Raw genomic sequence first — 20,499 nt, 5'->3', positions numbered from 1 at the left:
TCTCTATATATACATATAACATTTAAATATTATTGTTGGAATAATATGTGTATTTGCATAAAAATATAATATATATAAAATTTAAGTAAATACCAAAACATTTTAAACAAATAATATAGCTTAGATATCTCTAAAAGCTAAAAAATACTTTTTTTATATTCTAAATTGTATAAAACAAATTTTATTATTTATAATATTAACAATATTATTCGTTTTAATAAAAAAATTTAAAATAAAAATTGATTTAAGGAATAATTACCTGTTATTATTCGAAGAATAAGCACTGTTCTTTTTCATATATAAGTGGTATTACTAAATTATCCTGTCGTTTCATATAGAATATATTCAAGCTTTCATTGATTAATTAATCAAGAATTAAGAAAACAATTCACCAAATAATATCTTGCAATTCTTCTGGCCATATATGTACACAATATGTATACATATTTTTGCACGTACGGATTATCAGTATATATTTTATTTTATCGAAAGGGAGAAGTGATTTTCATGATTATTTACGAACGCGAATGCTGCGCAAAGATCATCGCATTAATAAATCCTTTCAAATCACAATATTATAAATCGTGCTCGATTACAAGGTAAGTTGCAGATGAGATCATGGATAATCTCACGCGCATCAGCACGTATCTGAGTTGTCGATCATTATCGGCCAACAATTGCCAATGTTGTTTGATTCCATCACGATCTGCGTGCCAAATCTGAATACGATGATAACAGTCTTCGGGGTATATGAAGCAGCCTATTGCCACTAGAATCATCGAGTTCCCATTGAAACTCATCATGGCGAATACGTGCAACATATTTGCGGCTTTTGCTGTTGCCTTCCTGGCATCCTTGTCTCTGAGTTCAGCTTTCGTGAATCAAGACTTTGATATACCTCAAGACTTTCAAAAGAATTCTGATCTAGAGCTACAACCGTTTTATCGACAAAAAAGGGAAGAGAATGCTTATCTCGTGAAAAAGCATGACTCTTTGGAGTTGGAAGAATTATCAGAATCTCAAACCGTCCACGATAGAAGGGCGACCGCGGAAGAAACAAAGAAGTTTACGGATGACAGGAAGAATAATACTGAAGAAGATGCTAAGGTAAAAATTAAAATACATACATTATTTGTAATTGGGAATCCAAGAACGAGAAAATCAAAACATAAATGTATAAAAAAAAAAAAAAAAAATTTATCTGATATCCTTTCTTTCTCTTTCCTCAGGATGATATACTTTCGTACAAGAGTATGCACGATCTCATCCAAGCATTCATTCTCGCGGATGAGCAAGATATTGCTATGAGACTGCAACAATTGCGAGAAATAGAGGTAATTGATCATTAAAAATCACAATACAATACATAGAACTTTAATTGTGGAATTCATTAAATTCAGCACACAGACACACAAACTATTTAGAAAACATATAATTATCTACATATAAACAGTGAAAAAAAAAAAGTTATTTTCCATGGTACTTTCAATCAGTCTCAGTTCTTTAAAATCTATTTGTATAAAAATTCTTTAGTATTCAAAATTTAGTAATACACAAAAAAGAATTAACTTAAAAATATAATTTTTCGGATAGAGAAGTGTTTTAAAATAATATTAATAATAAAATGTTTTATAGAAGAATATATTAATAATAAAATTTTTTAAAATATTAATAAAATTTTTCATAATGATATTCAACTAAAAATAACATTTTTTTCTGATGTACAATAATTGATTTGTAACATAGTTAGGTATAATATGCCCAATATATTTCTGCAACAGAAATTCGATTAAAATATCCAAAACAACAATTCTTCTTATTTTCTACATAATTACGATTGATCAAAAGTAAGGCATGCTACAATTAAAATTAGCGACATTTTTTGCAGAATGCCACGGAATCTGAGAAACTTAGCAATTTATCGAAACGTCAAGCATCCGCATCCGCAGCTGCAGCCGCAGCCGCAGCTAGCAATCTCCTGGGAGCGAATTTGTGGGAACCTGTTCCTCTGACCGATCTGGATGCTCATTCTTGTGAAGCTGAAGCCGGCGAATACGGTCACGTGCATTTGTCAGGTCTGGTCGTGCACGAGTTCTTCTGCGAACTGAGAAAATTCTGGCACTATTTCTTGATTATTGTACGAAACTTAAGAGAGGGACTTACCTTGGGACCACTGATCGCCGAGGGAGTCATCGAAGGCGGTCACGGCATTTTGAACCTCTTGTTCCATCATACCCCGCGATTTCTCCACACCGTCATCAGAGAGCCCCATCACCTGCTGATTTTGCCCGACATAATCCGAGACGCCATACCGTTCCATAGCGTTATACACGCTATTCACCGACTCGTACATGTCGCCCTCAAGGTGGTGCACTTTGTGCGCGAACTGCTCTGGGTACATATTAGGCACTTTATCGGACACTTCTTCCACTTACATCATATTGGTTTGCATCTAAGGGAGAGACTGCACGACTATGGACTAGCAAAATTGCATCACTTGTATGGATACGGTTCGATGGGTCCGTGTGAAGAGGAGATTGTCGGTGGACCGGTTGTATCCACGGCGACATCCGCAGCGGCAGCGGCGTCGGCGACAGCAACAGTCGCTGACAATGGCGCGATGTTTGCCCCAGACTATCACAACTCGCTAGCGGAAGTGTTATCTTCTTTCCGTGGCATCTATGATGGCTACCACGCATCTGGAATACCTCATCTAGTCAGAACTGGCTTGCAGAGCATCTCCACATCCTCGGTGTACACTAAAATAACTTCGTATTTGTCCAATGTGCCATCATATTTGACTAATGTAGGTTCGTATCTGTCCAACAAACCAAATCTGAATTTCGGTAGCGGTTCTACGCTGCTTGAACAAGGTCCAATAGTAGGCCCGGCAATCGCCCCTGTTGAAACCGTGAGTTCTTCGGCATCCGCCAGCGCTACCGTTACTGAAACACAACCAATGTTTTCCGCCGCACCCCTGATTTCCGCGGTACCAAACATAGTCTCTTCGGTGCCGTTTGTTCCCTCTTCCGGTGCTGCAAGCGCAGCGGCCACAGCGGCAGCGGCATCGGCAGCGGCGGCGGCATCAGCAGCATCAGCATCACCGGTGGTATCCAGCTACCGAATCGCCCCGCGAGTTTACGCTCCAGTTGAGGTCGAGGAATCCGCTGTGCCTTGCGCACCTGTCATCGAACCCGCCCTATCATCAGGAGTCATTTCGGAAACCATTGAAAACACGGTATCCGAGAGTAGTTCCTCGAGCGTATCTGTGGCTTCGCCAGAAGTCGCTGTATCAGGTATCCCACTGGAAAATACTGCAGCGGCTGCTTCCGCTTCCGCGTCCGCCTCTTCAGCTTCGGACGTCAGCCCAGTGATCAGTGCTGCTCCAGGGCCGTTCAGCCTGCCTTACTCGCTAAACAGATACAATTCCAGGCCCATCTTGTCCGCTGTCAAACCCGCAAGCACCGCGTCCGCCTCCAGCAGCGCGTCGGTCTCTTCGGGCGGCAACTTGATCGAGCCGGGTCAATATAGAGGACTCGACTTGAATCTCGGCGGCAGAATTCCGCTCAGATCCCGAATTCTCCCTACAGCTCTTCATTCTGTAGCCCCTTCGTCGGCTGCCGCCGCAGCATCATCGGTTTCCGGAGGTGCCGCCGCTGCTAGCTCGGCCAGCTCTGTCTCGGGCGGCCTCAATTTTGTCTTGCCCAGGCAGCATATCATCGGCGCACTAGGTCATGACTATCTGACACCGGGCGATCTTATATCGATTGCCCTGAGGAATAAGGCGATCCTGGTAGGCCGCGTACTGGACGGTGATAGTCCGATCAATTTCAGCTTCCTCAGACCGAGTTTGCGCGCTTCCCTTCTCCGTCATGGTGGACGTGTCTGGAATCTCTCACCCCGGGACTTCCGAGATCCCGAATGCGTCCGTAGACTTAATAGTCCTTTTCTGTTGCGTCATGCCCTTTAGATTTTATACATTATATATTTCATAACTAGTCCTAAATCATTATCAACTATCGACATGTATATACCAAATAATTGTAATCGATCGATTCCGAATAAAGATGTATTCTGAAATTGATTGCGTTAGTATTTTCATAATCCTATCTTAATGCTATTATGTTTTCTTCCTCTTAATATTACGCTTAGTATATCACGATTCATAAATTTGCATTGTGTGCAAAACAGCTGATTTTCGACGTTGCTTACTTTCTTTTTATTTGTATTGAGACACTTGCGAGAATTTTTAGTTAAATCAGATGGAAACACATTTTATGTTTACTTTGCAACTTGTAAAAAATATTGGCATATGTGTAGCGTGTATGTTTGCACAAATGTAGTGAAATCATATATGGACATGTGAAGAATCATATGCAATCATTCTAGATAAAAAATTTTTAGTCCTAGTTATTTCAATAGCACGTAGAGTAAATTAAAAAATAATCTATCGTAACTTGACTTATATGATATGTTCAAACGTCGTGATTCATTTTGTATTTAGAATTGTATGATTAATTAATTGATCTATTAGAAACAGAACATTTGCAAATATTTTTCTTAGATTTAAAATTAGAGAAGAGAAAAAGAAAAAGAAAAAAAAAGAGAGTTCATAACATAATTCATAAATCATATGGATAGGCAGATATAATGCAAAAAAGTATCTATTTTTCAAAATTATATATTTAAATTGCTAACATGCTTTTTCTTTTTAATAATTAAGAATAGAACAATATATAGTTTTACCCTCCCTCATTTTATAGCTCTGATATTAATACAAGATGAATTTATTGTTATAGTATATGATTTTGAAAATATTTTCTCTCTTTTTTAATCTAAAAATATGAATAAAAAGAAATTAGGTTTTGTTCTTATTATGTATATATTTACTGAAATAAATTTTACTTACTAGAATAAATATTCAGATAATGATGCAAAATATTACATTATCTCAGATGCACAATAATAGATTATAATGTTTTTATTAAACTATGCTATTATAAATTTGTAAGTATATTAGAAATTATCAGAGTTGGATAAATTAATTTTTTTAAAAGTAAGTTAAGTTTAAAGTTAATGATCCAAAAATTAACTAAGTGAAAGTTAAGCTAAAAAATTATTAACTCATTAAAATTAAAAGTTAATTCTTTATCCAACAGCAAATCGACACATCCGACAAACTTGTTGTGCGACAAATGAAATATTTGCATTACGATCAACCATTTTCATATGACTTTAATATTGATAAATTATTTTAATTTGTATAAAAAATATTAATAAGTTAACCTTAATACATTTAAGAATAACTAGTTTAAGTTAAAAGTCAACACGTTTAAAATTAATTAAGTTAAGTTAAAAGTTATTACATTTTCAACTTTTTAACTTAACTTTTAAGTGTTTAACTAGTTATTATCCAAACCTGGAAATTATGCATCTTACACAGATAATGCATATATATATAATTGTATCATATACTTTATTAGGCAATTGTTAATTTGTTTTCGCAAGCAAGCTTGTAGAAAAATTCGCTGACAAATTATCGTAACGAAGCCAACGGTATGACACGAGAATGAGAAAAGAAAACAAGAAAAAAGAAAAAGAAAAAGAAATAGCTAATTTGCCTTAATGATTACCACTTGTTCTAGAATATCTTCATAATAACAAAATAAATATAAAAATGAATTGTATTATTTCAATATGTATTATCGTCGGTTTGGTAAATCATATGCTCTGAAAGATTATCAAATTTCGAAAAATTTATTGGATTACGGCATTAAGCAAGTCATGGCAGAAATTTTGAGTATACTGGGATATTAAGATAAAATAAAAGAAATTCAAATTCCGACTTTTTCTTTATTCACTTACATTATTGATCATTGATCAAAACAAAATAAGAAATCCTCAAAAGATATTTTAATCGCGAAATATCTGAGGATATTGAGTATATTTTAAGATGTATCGTCAATCTATTAAGAAATATTAAAAAAGGTTATTAATTTTTTTCAGACACACAAATAACGAATAAGCCATGCTATTTCTTTATATATCTAAATGTGTGCATTGTCAAAACTAACACATTCAGTCATATTTTCATTTTAGTTATTTAATTATAAAATAATTTATTATTAAAAGGCAGGCTAATTAACACAATAAAATGTATTTATAGATTTGAATAAAAATTTCTGCATTATCTATAGATTTTGGGGAGTAGTAAATAATATAATATGTCACTTCAGAATATTATTTAAGATAAAACATTTCTGATAATTTCTCTCTCTCTCTCTTCCCTCTTTTTCTCCTTCTTTTTTGTTTCATTATAATAATCAATGATATAGATAATAAAAAATTAAAACTTTAATATTTTCCCCTTTATCTTACTGGATATTTTTTTATTTAAGCTGAAATCAACTTGAAGCAGACATAATTGTAGCACCAAAAAACAATATCAAAGAGATCTATAATCTGTTAAAAAGTTGTCAGAAATTAATTACGGTTGCATGAATACGCGTAAAATTTATCATGTGTATTACAAGTGTGTATTTTACGTGTGTATTATAAATGTGTATTACATGTGTATTATAAGTGTTGTCCTTGTTTTTCTCTGCAAATTATGTGAAAAAGGTAAGAAAAATCGATCGAAATAACAAAGCAGATACCTCATAACATAAATTGATATATAATAATTATATATTAAAAGAAAAAATATATACCTTTATAACTAATTGAATTTGTAACTAATTCATCGTGATTTATGATATTTATAATTATATTGTAATATAAAAATTCAACCTTACTGATTAAATAAAATGACACAACAATAATAAATTTATACTCATAGTTTTAATACAAAAATCTTCTAAATTTTGCATAAACACTCAAAAATTTATTAATATTACGAGTAATAATTAAAGTTAAAGCAAATATGCTTAATGAGTTAAGAAGAGTAATTAATTTTTTATCAATATAAAGAACTGTTGTTATGTCAAGTTATGATGTTATGACGTCTGACATGATTTTGTCGAATCAATAATTAATCATTTCAATTCATCATGTACCATTATCACATACGTAAAAGAACGCTATATTTAACAAAGTTAGCGCAGGTGTGCCATATCAAATAATGCGTCGGCAAGTGATAGCTAGAATAAAACCTTGGGCACCTTGCAACAGATACAATAAACAAATTTCGGCTAATATATAAGCATATTCGTTTCAGAGATCGTTACTGTGGATCAGTCTTGATCTTCTTGGACGGACCTGGATTCTCTATCTTTTTGAATCATACAATTATTTTTCCGAACTACGATGGCACGCGTTCTCCTTCTAGTGACAGTGCTGGCAGTTCTGGGTTACATGAGCCAGGTAAGTTATTATCCAAAGATAATTATTCAAAAGATATTTTAATAAATAGCGAAATTTATAGTCCATTAAATAACAATTGCTAATTACGTCAAATGTTGCAAAATGTTAAAGGAAAGCTAAAATATCAATCGCCTATTATAGTATATACGTGAAAACAATATAAAACAATAATTATGATTAATAAATAAATTTTGGTCTTTGCAAATTTTGGGTCTAAACGTGTGACTAATATATTCTTAATATAAAATGTATATAATTTTAATGCTTAAATAACATTAATACATTATTCCTAACATTTAATGTACCATTTTCTTTTGCTTATTATATTACGCTCCAAATTTTATAATATATAATTTATAATTGCAATATAATAATGCTCTACATAATGCTTTATTCTATATCATAAAATATAAATAATTGTTGTTATTTTACTAATCACTTGTCAGGCCACCCCAGTACCAGAAAATGTGGAAAAGTTTGAAAATAAAATCAAAGAACACGAAAAGCTTAAGGAAAACGACTTTCTCAGAGAACATGTAGAGAAAGCTGAACAAATGATAGAAAACAAATTCCAAAAAGTAAATACAATTCTCGAGAGATTTCTTGAAAAAACGCAAAAAGGAGCCATGCAAAATTTACAATATGCTCTGACTGCTGGAATTGAAAACGCCGTCCAAGAAATCGCTGATGAAAAATTAAACGAGGTGTTGAAAGAGCTATTCAAGCTAGCAGTTTCAATAATCAAGAAAGAGATCTTACGGGATCTCGAGGCTGTAAAAAACTTCTTGGAAATGGGTGACAAGCTCTTAAAAGAAAATTTGGAGAAGTTAAGTGAGATTTTGGGGAAAGTAACAAATAAGTTCAATGAATATCTCAATCTTGTTAAAGAGAAAATGTTGGAGAAAGTCGGAAAACTGCAAGAAAGGGTGAAGCATGTAGTTAATGTAGTGAAAGAGAAACTAGAAAACGTAATCGGTGAAGGTAAAGAGAAGTTAATTAAGTCACTCAACGATCTAATAACGAAAACGGATGAATTGGTTAAACATGTTAAAAATATCGTAAACGACGGTCTCGGTAAGGTAAAAGATGCAATAAAGGATATGACAAAAGACATCATTGGGAAAGCCAAGGACGCTGCTGAAAAAGGTATAAAGGATGTAGAAAAACTCGTCGAGGGAACAGCGAACGAGATCGATGACAATTTAAAAAATATAGGGAACTCTGTTAAGGAGATAGGTAAAAAAAACGGACTCATCGGGGGAGTGAGCGACGGCGTTAATAAGATAACGAAAGACGTCGGAGGCTTCGTAGAAGAAACGGGAGACGCTCTTAAGAATTTCGGTAAAGGCTTTCTACCGAAAAGCAAAAAAGATTGATGAAATAATGGAAAATATAACTCAAGATGCCAAGGATACATTCAACAATTTGACAGACTAATCACATACATACACACACACACATACACAGTCATAGTATAAAAAATATAATTTAAAATATATATTCAATCAAAATTAATGTTAGATTGATACAATATACATATTTTTTCAAATATTGTTCGGATAGTTTCTAACAGTTAGGCATTTTACCGAGCCAAAATTAAGACTAAAAATAAAATCCGCAACATATATCATGTTGTTTAGGTTTTAAATGGCGTCTTCATCTTAACATCTTCATTCAAAATTATGTTATGTTTATTAAAATTAGTACTTACTAAAAAAAAAAAAAAATGAAAAACATGTATGCGTTAACATTGTAATGAGATTGATTTTTATCTCGGCGTGTATTGCAAAAAGTTTAATAAAATAAAGAAGATTCTATTATACATATGTTTTATAAATGGAATTATATTTTACACTCTCACTCCACATTATATTATATAATATGTATAATATCGAAAACTATAAGCATTTACAATTTTAAATTGTTTCATAAGTTGCATATCGTTATTAGATATTCATATATGAGAGAAAAAAATAGGAAAAAAGCATTAATTGCTGCAATATTTCGTAAATATTTCGTGAGAATTGTATCAGTTAAATTAAAGCTTCCAATAATCGACGATTAAGTAAATAACTTGCCATATCACTAAAAGGTTACACAAGCACTGCTTTACTCAGAATATGCAAGTGTGTTTGCATAAATATTACATAAGAGTCGTGAATAAAATAAATATCTTCGCGATGTTAAGAACTTAAAGAGAGTTAACTTTCGTGTGTGCATATATTTTTCCTTAAATATATCTCATTTATATATATCGATAAATATTATATTTTTTAAAAATATATTAGCACAATTTTGTAAGTGCCTCTTACGAAGAAACAAATTATCTTTCTGATACTAACAATAACAAAAAAATAAAATGAAATTTAAATTTCTGATTATGATTATTTGAAGAGTTCGATTTTATATTGAATAGAACTGATATTTCTTTTAATTCAATTAATTTTTAGATAAATAAGCAATTTACAATACAAGTGCAATAATTAAATCTGATATATCACTTATATATCATATAGGAAAGTTAAATATAAGATGTCGGATAAACAACGTTTGAAAAAATGTATAATCTCTGCCCTGTGCTTTCAAAAAGTGCGAACCGTCATTGCGGAGTCAGCAACTCATATGTGTCATATGCGCACGCGCGCGCGCGCACACACACACACACACACACACACATATGTACATTCGCTAAAGCATATCTTTATCTGGCTGATGTAATGTCTCACAGAGCGCGAGGAATGAATGCCAACTGAAACTGATAATAATTTTGATCTTCCCTTGAACCTTGATCTTTTCATGGCACTGTCCAAAATCAGTCATCGATTTGTTTCGAATCATGTTAGAGAAAATTTACTGTAAGCTGCATTTAAATAACTGCATTTAATAAACATCTTAACAAAATTATAACAAATCATCACAAAATCATAACAAAAAAAATCAGACAACCAAATTAAATTAAAAATCTCAATTATTATATAAAGTTTTTAGCCAGCAAAAAGATATAAGAATAAAAAATGTAAATAAGACGTCATGAGAATGTTGAATTTAAGCATAATTTCGCATTAGAAGGATGAAATATTTTTCTCAAATGGAATTTTTTTTCAAGATATTTTTTTTACACACGATGTTTTCTTTTAACCTTAAATATGTGAATTTAGTAAGCATTCCATCGGTAAAATGTTCCTTATCGCATGAACTTGTAGAAACTAGAAACGAGCCTGGATTAGAAGAAACGTTTAAAAGTTGACCAGATACTTGACTTGAAATTCCTGTTAGCGAATATCAAGAAATATCTTCAAATTACTCTGTGTCAACAATCCTGGTCCTATCTATTCTATGCTTTCTACATTTGCTGATTCATTCATATGTAATTGTTTTACATTCTAACAAGAAAGATTTAATTTTTTATTTGCAAACATAATCGTCTGCAAAGATTATTCTACTATTTTTGATCTGGAAGATAACCAAAATTTAGATACTATCATGAAACTTATTATATATTAATTATTAAAAAATTATTAGATATTAAAATGACAAACTAAAATTATCAATTATCATTATCAATTACAAACCTAGTTCTTATATATAGCATATCTTTAATAAATATTATGTAATAAGAGCATTACTTTTTCATAAATATTTTTATAGATTTTTATAAATTCTATTAAACAATTACTAAAACATATTGCGCTTATTGTATAATAATTATTAAATATTTATGCTTTAAAACATTAATTTTAATATGCATTTTTAACAAAAAATTTATTATTATTTAACGTGTATTTTTAGAAATATTTATGTACTGAACGCTAATTTAAAATTCTCAACATCTATAAAAAGTAATATTTATATTATTGTCACAATAAATAATGAAATAATGTGCGTTGTATGCAATAATAAAACTTTTTTTTTATTTATTTGCCTTTGCACAAGCAATAGGCACAAAAATATAATTATAAATAATTCTAAAACATTAAAATATTTGGACTCACTTTCACCTTTTTGTCCGAGCAATGTCGGACATGTTGGACCGAACATAAATTTAGATAGAAAATCTTTTTAGAAAAATGTAGCGTCGGAATGTAAAGAAAAATTTCAGGTCGTTGTCGTCGAAATAAGATACTAAGCACTTTGCCCTCTTCGATAAGAAACGCCTATAAAAGGGAGTGCGACGTCCATCTTATGCATTAGTCGTTTTCTGACCGACCAAGAAGAAAACACCAACGCGAAATGAAGTGCTTTGTCCCATTTATCCTAGCCCTCGTTTTGATCGCAGCTGAGGGCAAGGTTGTACCAGCCAGCGATGTCGAAAACCAGCAAACCGGCACTCAAACCTTTGAAGCGTCCTTAGCTGACAGCTTCAGGGAAGCCCAGAATACCATCAATACTCTGGGCGCTAAGGTCCAGGAACTTCTACCCAACCATGACGAATTTCTTAACACATTTAAGGAGCATAGTACCAGTTTAGCTAATAATGTCAATGAATACATCAAGAACATGACCGAAGAGGTGAGCAATACTAAAATAAACCTATAATATAAATATATTTTATTTGCTTTTCATGTTGAATACGTATTATTGTAACGTCATGATCATAAAGGTGAATGTTTAAACATTTAAAGCGCGACTTTGATACCTCGATTTAATTAAAATCGTTCGTTTAATAGATGTGTGTTACGCCTGTTCTTTACTTATGCATTCGCAATGCGTAGAGATTAAAGATTGACTTATTTGTTTGCAGTATCAACGCGCAACCTCGTCTACCTAGAGACGCATTTTCAAAATTAGAAATAAAAAGTCAACGCGTCATCTAATTCTGCACGTAGAGGATTATATATTTAAAAAAATTAGTAAGAGAAAAACTCGACTTATCGGTTCTAAATCAATCCACAAGAAATAGTTAATACAGATGAACGTATCAAAATAGATAATCATTAATTTACATGTAATTGTAATACAAAAGGAATTGTATAATGTAATTTATGTATCTACGTTCACAAAATATTAATGTCGATAAAACATTTTTCGATGTGTTAGACTTTTAAAAAATCATAATATTATTATAATGGACTGTAAACAAATAAAAACAATCATAAATAAATAATTAATTACTGACACGTTTCTTATTATTTTTCTACTTGCAGAATACAAGAATTTGTGCAGATCCTAAATATGCAACATTATTTTCTTCTTTTTTTTCTCTTTAGATTTTAGGATTATATCAATTAAAAATTATGTAACAAAATTATTCGCTACATTAAGATTGCTAAAGAATGATCTAAAGTCACGTATAGTTTATATTTGGGAAAAATACTGGCGTTCGCAATTCACTACAGCCGACTATGCATATTTAAAATTGCTTGAATGAGATATCACGGTCGAAGGTTAACGAATCAAGTAATTCAGACAACAAAAATAACGAAAACAGGAAATTTAGCATTTTGTTATCTCGACTTTCTTTTACATATTTTGTTTGTGCTATTATAATTTCTACTAGAAATTAAACGAGTTATGATATAAATATGCATTTTTGCGTTATCCATCTATATTTGCGTATCTTCATCAATATTTATTTTGGCAAAATTTTCAAATATCTTTCAATATCATTAATCATTTTTTTTTTAGTTAGTCTTTTAAAATCTGAAATATGTCTAGCTATACGCATGACGAATCGTTTCTAGGTCAAGGCCAAGAGCCCGGAGTTGGAAAATCTCTGGACGAACTTGAAGACTAAACTGTCCGAAGCTGTCGACAAACTGAACGTTAATCAGGAGACCACAGACCAGATTAATCAGTTGGGTACTAAGTTCCAGGAAGGGGTTCAAGCCATTCTAACAGAGTCCGAGAATTCCGCCAAGACTATCAGCGAGAACTCCGCAAAAGTGCAAGAGGGTATCGCCAAGTTGACCAAGCAGGCAATAGATATTGCCGTGCAGGCTTCTCAGAACTTGAACAATCAATTGAAGCAGGCAACGCCGCAACCGTAAAATGAAATAGTGTATTATTCGCGTGCGAACATCTTGAACTAACATATACGGCGAAATCGAATTTTCACTCAACCAACATAATTTCACATTATATCATGAACTATAGCTAACAAATGATTATTAATAAAAGCACTTGAAATCATTTATCCTTTTGTTTGCTTCTTTAAAACCTATACTGTTATTATGCATTACTGCACGGGAAAAAAAATTAATTGGGTTTATTAAAACAACTATCTAGATATTTGGTCCAATAAAAATATCATTGAATGAATTATGTATGTTTGTGGCAGCCCGTGACGTAGACTTTAATTGAAACAACAGCATTTTTTTTCCATGTGAGATAAGATTTTTAGTTTTACGATTTAATCTTATCTTGTAAATTTTTACGATTCTCACATTAAAGTTATTTGACATTGCCACGATGCTTTTATTTTTTATTTTATAAATCATGTTGCATTTTGTATAATTATATATAAATAATATAACATCGAGATTAATATAAATATTAATTAATGAGATTTTTTAGTATCAAAATTATCTAATTACGTATTTAATTAACATGCAGCAAATAAATTAGCGGAATCTTGTATTATCTCTCTAATTTGAGAAAAACATTAACAATCTTATTCTTCAGAAGAGAAGTCATCGATATCCCGATGATAAATGTTGATTGGCCGTACGACTCTTAACTTCGAGTTAGTCGGTTTCATCCATGAGGTATGCGGGAACCATTGATCAATGGATGAAATAGTTTTGACGACTGCACCCATTACTTTTGAAGTCATATAGCTTATAGGTTTAAAGCTGCTTCTTTCTGAGAGTTTAATCGGTATAGCGTAGGTATTGGTAGGTGCAAATGACGACTTGAAAAACAGAGAAAAAAAATAAAGAAAGTTACAATAAATATCATATTAAATAATAACAAATAGAATAGAGAGAAATATGAAATCATTATAGTATTACCATAGAAAAATTTATGTTGGAAATTGCAATTATACTACAAATAATAAATTTTCTAATTTTACTGATAAATTTACTAACTGCAATGCACATACTAAATTTATATACTTACTGCATTAATCGTTAATAACAATATAGTAGCGTAAATATAAGATGAAAAGTAATATCCATGAATTGTGTGGAGACTCATAATTCACTCTACACCAACTTTATTAACGTGAATACGAAACTTCGGTAACATGAAAATGAGCCAGCATAAAAATAATTTCCTGAATGACCGCCGCTGCGCGTGTCGTGATGTTTATCGAATTTCTTACACACCGCATGTATATTTAAAAATTCTCGGCAATTATATATGATTTTATTGATGTTGAGGAATAGCTTCCGCATTCAAACAAGACCATTGAAAGTACACACAGAAAAATATTATTCTATTGCTAAGTAAAATGATTACTTAGTTTACTTTACTTCTTTTAAGTAACAGTTATCTTTAACAAAGAATATTTTCTTAATAATAGTCTTAAAATAGACTTGTCACAAATTTTAGAAATACTCATTATCATGTACTCAAAAAAAGTAAATATTTTCTTTTGAAGAATATTGGTACACACAGAAAAATATTATTCTATTGCTAAGTAAAATGATTACTCAGTTTACTTTACTTCTTTTAAGTAACAGTTATCTTTAACAAAGAATATTTTCTTAATAATAGTCTTAAAATAGACTTGTCACAAATTTTAGAAATACTCATTATCATGTACTCAAAAAAAGTAAATATTTTCTTTTGAAGAATATTATAAAATTTTATCGAAGAAAAATCAGATATGGTTAATTTAATGTAAGAAAATTTATTAGATCAGAAAAATTTAATGTATTTCTTTCAATTATATAATTTAATATTCTTGATTGAAATATTATATTTATTAGGATTCAAAATATATTTTGAATAAATTTGATGTTTATGATGAACTTATGATAGATTTGCGAATATATGAACTTATGGAATACTTGAAACAAGTAATATTTGCTTGTATATAGTATGTATTTTTCTGTGTGTATGTACAGTCGATATCATACTTCAGAAATCATTCTACGTGATATAATCTTAAATTAACAAATTAATAAAGTTAAAACACAGAGATTGATAATTTTTTTTAGAAAATAGATATATATTTTGTTATAAATACAAATATTTGAATAATACAAAAAATAATCTTCCTTCAAACTCATCAGTATTTAAATTCCAAATATTTAATTATAATTAATTATTTAACAATTATAATATTAATCTAAAATATTTTAAAAAATAAAGTAAAATAATTTTTTTTAATTTATGTATATGAAAATGATATGATGATGATAAAATGATGATGACTTTATGGAATTTTAAGGGTTAATAAGCAAAAAAATTAATAAGAATTAGAATAAGAAACCATGTCTCTGCGATGTAATGCAGTCAATCCGAGAATCATTATTGTTTAATCACGTCATTAAATTTAGTAATAGGTGACAACAAAGCAAGTGATTATACGCAATCAGCGGATTCCGCTTTGATTTCATATTGCTAACGTAAGTCGATGAAATTTATTTACAAGAAAAATTCTTCAATTCGATATGACCTAAATCCGTATGTTATTAAATATTTATCATTTTCAACTAACAAAGCATTCTACAACATTTAATGAGTATAAAATTAATTATATTCATTCTAATGAGACCATTCTAGTAAAATTAAATATTTTATTTGTGGTATAAATTTAATTTTAAAATACAAAAATATTAATAAAATGGGAAATATTTTGTCCTCCCACGCAATATTGCTGGGTAGTATATGCGCACATACTTGTCTCGTATAAAAGGATGGAAATTTTGCCAAATCGTTCCATTGTTGGTTAGACTCGGTATTGGATCAATAAGAGTGTGTAAATTTTATTCTTATCAATTTTCATTTTTGTAAAGTACAAAAATTTATAAAATATGGAAATTAGCCAGATGAGTGCATGTTTGGTTAAAATAAATATATTTTTTCTAATTTTTGTTATATGCATGGTAAGACTAAGTAAAGTAAAACAATATATACATGCATACATATATATACAGTATATATGTGTGTGTGTATGTACGTGTATGTGTGTGTGTAAAGTCTTTTAAAATAACAAAGAAAATTATTTTAAAATTAATAAGATTATATATAATAGTGTTAATGTTATTAGGTATAATAATATATTATTTGTCTAATGAAAACTTTGTTAAACAGATATTATTTGCAAACGCTGCTGCAATTTCGCAAGAGAATAAAGCTGAAAAACTGTCCGCAAGATCATTAAAAAAAGACTCTCAATTCCAAAGATCTATGTCGGATATTGAAAGATCCGAAAGAATAAATCGTGGATTTGAGAGAATAATTGAATTTGTCAATGTTTTGGGTCAAATGGACAATTTTATTTATGACAGGACAAGGAATATTATTCGCAAGCTCAATGCGATTTACGACGTTGATGAAAATGAAAGATACCGCAGGTCTCGCTCCTAAATCATTCCAAAAAATAATTTCTTCATAATTAAAATAAAGAATCATAAAATCTTGCATTAATTTTTAAAAAATAAGTCATCGTACATTAATTAAATTGTTATAATTATTTATATCAACACATGTAGATTAATATATTATTTTTTAATTATTAATTGTGAATCTAGCAATACATTGGTTTTACTTTTAAATTATTTTTCTTGTTAATTTTTAATTTCTTTACCATATAATGTATTATTAATTATTGTACATATATATGTATTAATAAATAAATTTTTTTTATTATTTTATATTAAATCCATTATTAATAAAGCATATTCTAAATATAAATGTAAATCTATGTATTTATTGCAATAAGAAATTGTCAAATTAATAATAATAATTATATATTATTTATTCATACATACATAAATTGAAATAACTCCATTTAGAGCACATATCGCCATCTAGCGATTAATTATTAAACAATGTCGATTAAATTGATACACGATTGCTGATGTATTCGTTATATTGCACACTCTGGTGTATATACTAATATCGAACATTGATGTTCGATCGTGATTAATATCTTTGTTATTAATCGGTTACTTGTCCAATTTATTAATTTCAATATTCTCTCACATTTTATTAACTTCTATATGTAAAAGTTTTTTTATCTAATGTTATTAAATTTTATTAATTTTTTTCGGCATTAGAAGTATATCTATATATAACATTGCACCAATTTTGTGATGTTTTCAGATTTATACATTACATATTTATTTAGATTTCATCTAAATATCAGTCACAATTTTATCAAGATTATTAATTATTTGAGAAAATAAAGGTTTAAACAAATTGGCTTGCAGCTTAATATTAAATATAATTACACTACAATAATCAAAATTAATTGATTAATTACAAATATTTTCAAAATTGTGGAAAATCATTTCTTTTTGACAATTAATTATAAGATCATTGATTTTTTCCTATATATTGCCCTTATTTTTGTTAGCTGCTAGCTATATATAAGTACCAATTCATCCTAATGCACATCACATCTGATCATTTAAAATTGATCAAAAGTACCTATCTATAGTAGAGTACATACCTGAAGAGTACATATGAAAGCTTTCAAAAATTTCACCTTATCGGAGACCTTTGCAATTTAGAATTCAAAGAAATCCTCAAATAATGCGCTCAACAGTTTTATCTTTATAATATATGTGTCCTTGCGCGGTGTACAAATAAGGCGATAAAGACTTCTGTCCTCCTGTATGTTTGTCCTACAAGAAAATAATAGATATGTAGAAATTTTCTTTTTATTCAATATGCTATTCAGCGCATATATATCAATAAAATTGCAAATCTATCGTATAATAATACATTATTTATGTGTTTAACGTATTCTTCCACATCTGATATAAATTAAATTCGCCTTTCAAAATTTGATATAATCAATTCTCTTATTGAATAAGAGTCATTTAATTTTTTATATAATTATAAGTTGCACATACGACAAAAATTTTCTCTACCTGCATTTATATATTAATTGGTTATACGATAGAATTTTTCAAGCTAAAGACACACGCATACATACATATCAATTAAATTCAATCAATCATCACGCGTTTAATATATAAAGAATACAGCAATAATGGTTATATGTTCTTTATAATATATATCTTTGTATATATATATTCTTTATATTATACATGCGATTAATAAATTTTTTTTGTGCGCTATGTATTATACCGTTGAAAAAGTGATAAATTCCGATGAATGTTTCGTACATATTCGCTGCCACGCTAAAGAAACAGTATCTGATTTACGCGATAACCAAATTTCCGTCTTTTCCGGAAATAATACTTGATTCAGGTTAGCACAGTTTCCAAGGAATAAAACACGGACTTGTTTTAAAAGTAATATTCGATTATTCTTTTATAACGAAATTTTTGTCACTTGGTAAGCTGAGAATTTTTAAAAAAATAATTATCCTTCTTTCTAGAGTTAATAATAATTAGATTCGTTTTTCGAAAGTCGATCATACAACTTCGATATGACGTATTTCCGTTTACCTTACCCGCGTATAAAACTCGAACCGTTGCTTGGCGCGAGATTTCTTCAATAAATATTCAGCACAAGACTCATCTCATCGATTGTTCGAGTATCAATAATACGATTAAAAGAGACAAAAGTTTTCGAGCAGGTTCACACTTTTCCACACCTCAAAATATATAAAAATATGAATTGCTAAAGCAAACCCGCGTGAAGTGGCCTCTACCCAAACATTTCTTTATCCTGATTGGTCAATCGAACAGCGTTTACAACGTCAAGTGGAATGCATCCAAATGTTGTTTTACTTGCAGCATCGATAGTTGAATCCCTAAGGACATAGGCGTCGCGCAAACGTTCACCAGGTGGCGACTATATCTAAATAAGAGTCAGCGCGATCGGATTGAACATAGGCGACATATAGAATATATATGTTGCGAGGTTGCAAACCAGCCTGCCGTATAGTTCTCTACCACATGTTGATTAATTAAAACAACAAGGAGAGATAAAAACGCGCATTTTCGCGGACACCACCGCCGGTGCTTGGCACGCGTTGTTTGCGCGGATCCGTCAATCGTCACGTCTGTTTCTACTCCGAGCAAGTCCAAGTCCGTCAGATTCGCGAACGGCCGAGATCTCTGCACGCAACTTCTCACGTTCCCTCGAGAGGCACCCTTCGTCGTAGTGTTACGTCACGTACAGCCGTCGACAGTGATCGAGATTAACGATCGTGATAATCGGTTGTGAAGAGCCAGCTCGTTGTTTCGCTCGCTCACTCACCGTCACGTACATATATACGCGCGCGTTCGCCGTTTTTCCAGCGCGGGATTATTCCTCGCCATAGTAATCTCAGCGGCGATCAGCGTGCGTGACAGTGTCCCGCGCCTGTCAAACCGCGATCCAAGTTCGCGCAGCATCGAGTCCGATCGCCACTGCGCGTTGCATTTGCACGCCTTGCGTTTACTTCGCGATTTTGGCCTGTGTTTGCGTATAACCTAAAAGCCGTCGTGAATGTCGATAGTCCTTGCAATCCTCACGACTTCTTCCTCATTCACCGCTCGTCAAACGTTTCCCCGGATCCGCGAGAGACCTCTAAGCGTTGCCGAAGACGTCGCGTAAAAGCATCGCGAGTAAGCGAGAACACGCGCGACGCAACGGCAGCTGCGATTTGTCGTCCACGGGCGAGAAAACGGATTTTTTCGACGTCGAGCGGTTATCGGGAAAGTAGTCAAAATTCCGGTCCCTACTAAGAAACGAGAGGGCCTCCAACAAACCGGCGGCAGAAATCCACCAACGACTGGTGAGGAACCGTCAGGCAAAATGAATAGCAAGAGGAAGAATCGTACAAACAATAACAGGTACTGCCAATCTCTTGGCTCCCCTCGTCAAGATCATAATAGCAGGTATAATATTTATAACGTTACAACGTATCGACGACAAAAATAACGTTTTCTTTTGATCGACACGTTCTTCCAGATCTCCGCGGTCACGTGTGTCTCCTGCGGAGAGAAGTATTGTAGCAGAAGGAGTCTATAACAATGCTCATTTTATGCATGCAATTACTGGCCATGTTGGGAATGTAGTACAGGTATTACAGACATATGTGTATATATATATATATATATA

The 20,499-nt window shown here is 31.3% G+C and overlaps 4 protein-coding genes and 2 long non-coding RNA genes across 9 annotated transcripts in view; 4 read left to right on the top strand and 2 right to left on the bottom strand.

The window, feature by feature from the left end:
- The window catches only part of LOC115233167, a 2,629-nt gene extending 2,048 nt beyond the window's left edge, over positions 1–581 (bottom strand). The window contains exon 1 of the long non-coding RNA XR_003883738.1: positions 260–581. This is a non-coding gene — a long non-coding RNA (uncharacterized LOC115233167). The remainder of the gene's footprint in view (positions 1–259) is intronic.
- A 154-nt stretch (positions 582–735) lies between these two features.
- On the top strand, positions 736–4,080 carry LOC115233151. The gene is made up of 3 exons (XM_029803437.1): positions 736–1,107; positions 1,230–1,334; positions 1,889–4,080. The coding sequence occupies exons 1-3, from the start codon at positions 751–753 to the stop codon at positions 3,968–3,970; spliced, it is 2,544 nt and encodes an 847-aa protein (XP_029659297.1). The 5' UTR covers positions 736–750; the 3' UTR covers positions 3,971–4,080.
- Positions 4,081–6,349: 2,269 nt separating this feature from the next.
- Positions 6,350–9,092, top strand: LOC115233201. Its single transcript, XM_029803505.1, has 2 exons — positions 6,350–7,362; positions 7,809–9,092. Exons 1-2 carry the CDS (start codon positions 7,306–7,308, stop codon positions 8,736–8,738), a joined length of 987 nt encoding a protein of 328 aa, XP_029659365.1. The 5' UTR covers positions 6,350–7,305; the 3' UTR covers positions 8,739–9,092.
- Positions 9,093–11,547: 2,455 nt separating this feature from the next.
- LOC115233099 lies at positions 11,548–13,495 on the top strand. Its single transcript, XM_029803344.1, has 2 exons — positions 11,548–11,871; positions 13,044–13,495. The coding sequence occupies exons 1-2, from the start codon at positions 11,593–11,595 to the stop codon at positions 13,347–13,349; spliced, it is 585 nt and encodes a 194-aa protein (XP_029659204.1). The 5' UTR covers positions 11,548–11,592; the 3' UTR covers positions 13,350–13,495.
- A 257-nt stretch (positions 13,496–13,752) lies between these two features.
- Positions 13,753–14,834, bottom strand: LOC115233106. The gene is made up of 2 exons (XR_003883727.1): positions 14,422–14,834; positions 13,753–14,212 (listed from the first exon to the last, which is right to left on the bottom strand). It is a non-coding gene; the product is annotated as an uncharacterized LOC115233106 (long non-coding RNA).
- Positions 14,835–19,298: 4,464 nt separating this feature from the next.
- Positions 19,299–20,499, top strand: part of LOC115233081 (ataxin-2 homolog) — a 5,213-nt gene continuing 4,012 nt past the window's right edge. The window contains exons 1-2 of one of the 4 annotated variants that reach the window (XM_029803321.1): positions 19,299–20,231; positions 20,350–20,461. In XM_029803321.1, coding sequence (XP_029659181.1) covers positions 20,194–20,231; positions 20,350–20,461 — 150 coding nt within the window. In that variant the 5' untranslated portion in view covers positions 19,299–20,193. Of the gene's footprint in view, positions 20,277–20,349; positions 20,462–20,499 lie in introns of all 4 variants that reach the window. The other 3 variants (XM_029803304.1, XM_029803331.1, XM_029803313.1) reach the window with 3 other exon arrangements.

Source organism: Formica exsecta, unplaced genomic scaffold (genome assembly GCF_003651465.1).
Source record: "Formica exsecta isolate Colony F162 unplaced genomic scaffold, ASM365146v1 scaffold1025, whole genome shotgun sequence".
Classification (NCBI taxonomy): Eukaryota; Metazoa; Arthropoda; class Insecta; order Hymenoptera; family Formicidae; genus Formica; species Formica exsecta.
The sequence above is the reverse complement of the archived record's forward strand: the minus strand, read 5'-3'. Positions and strand labels throughout refer to the sequence as shown.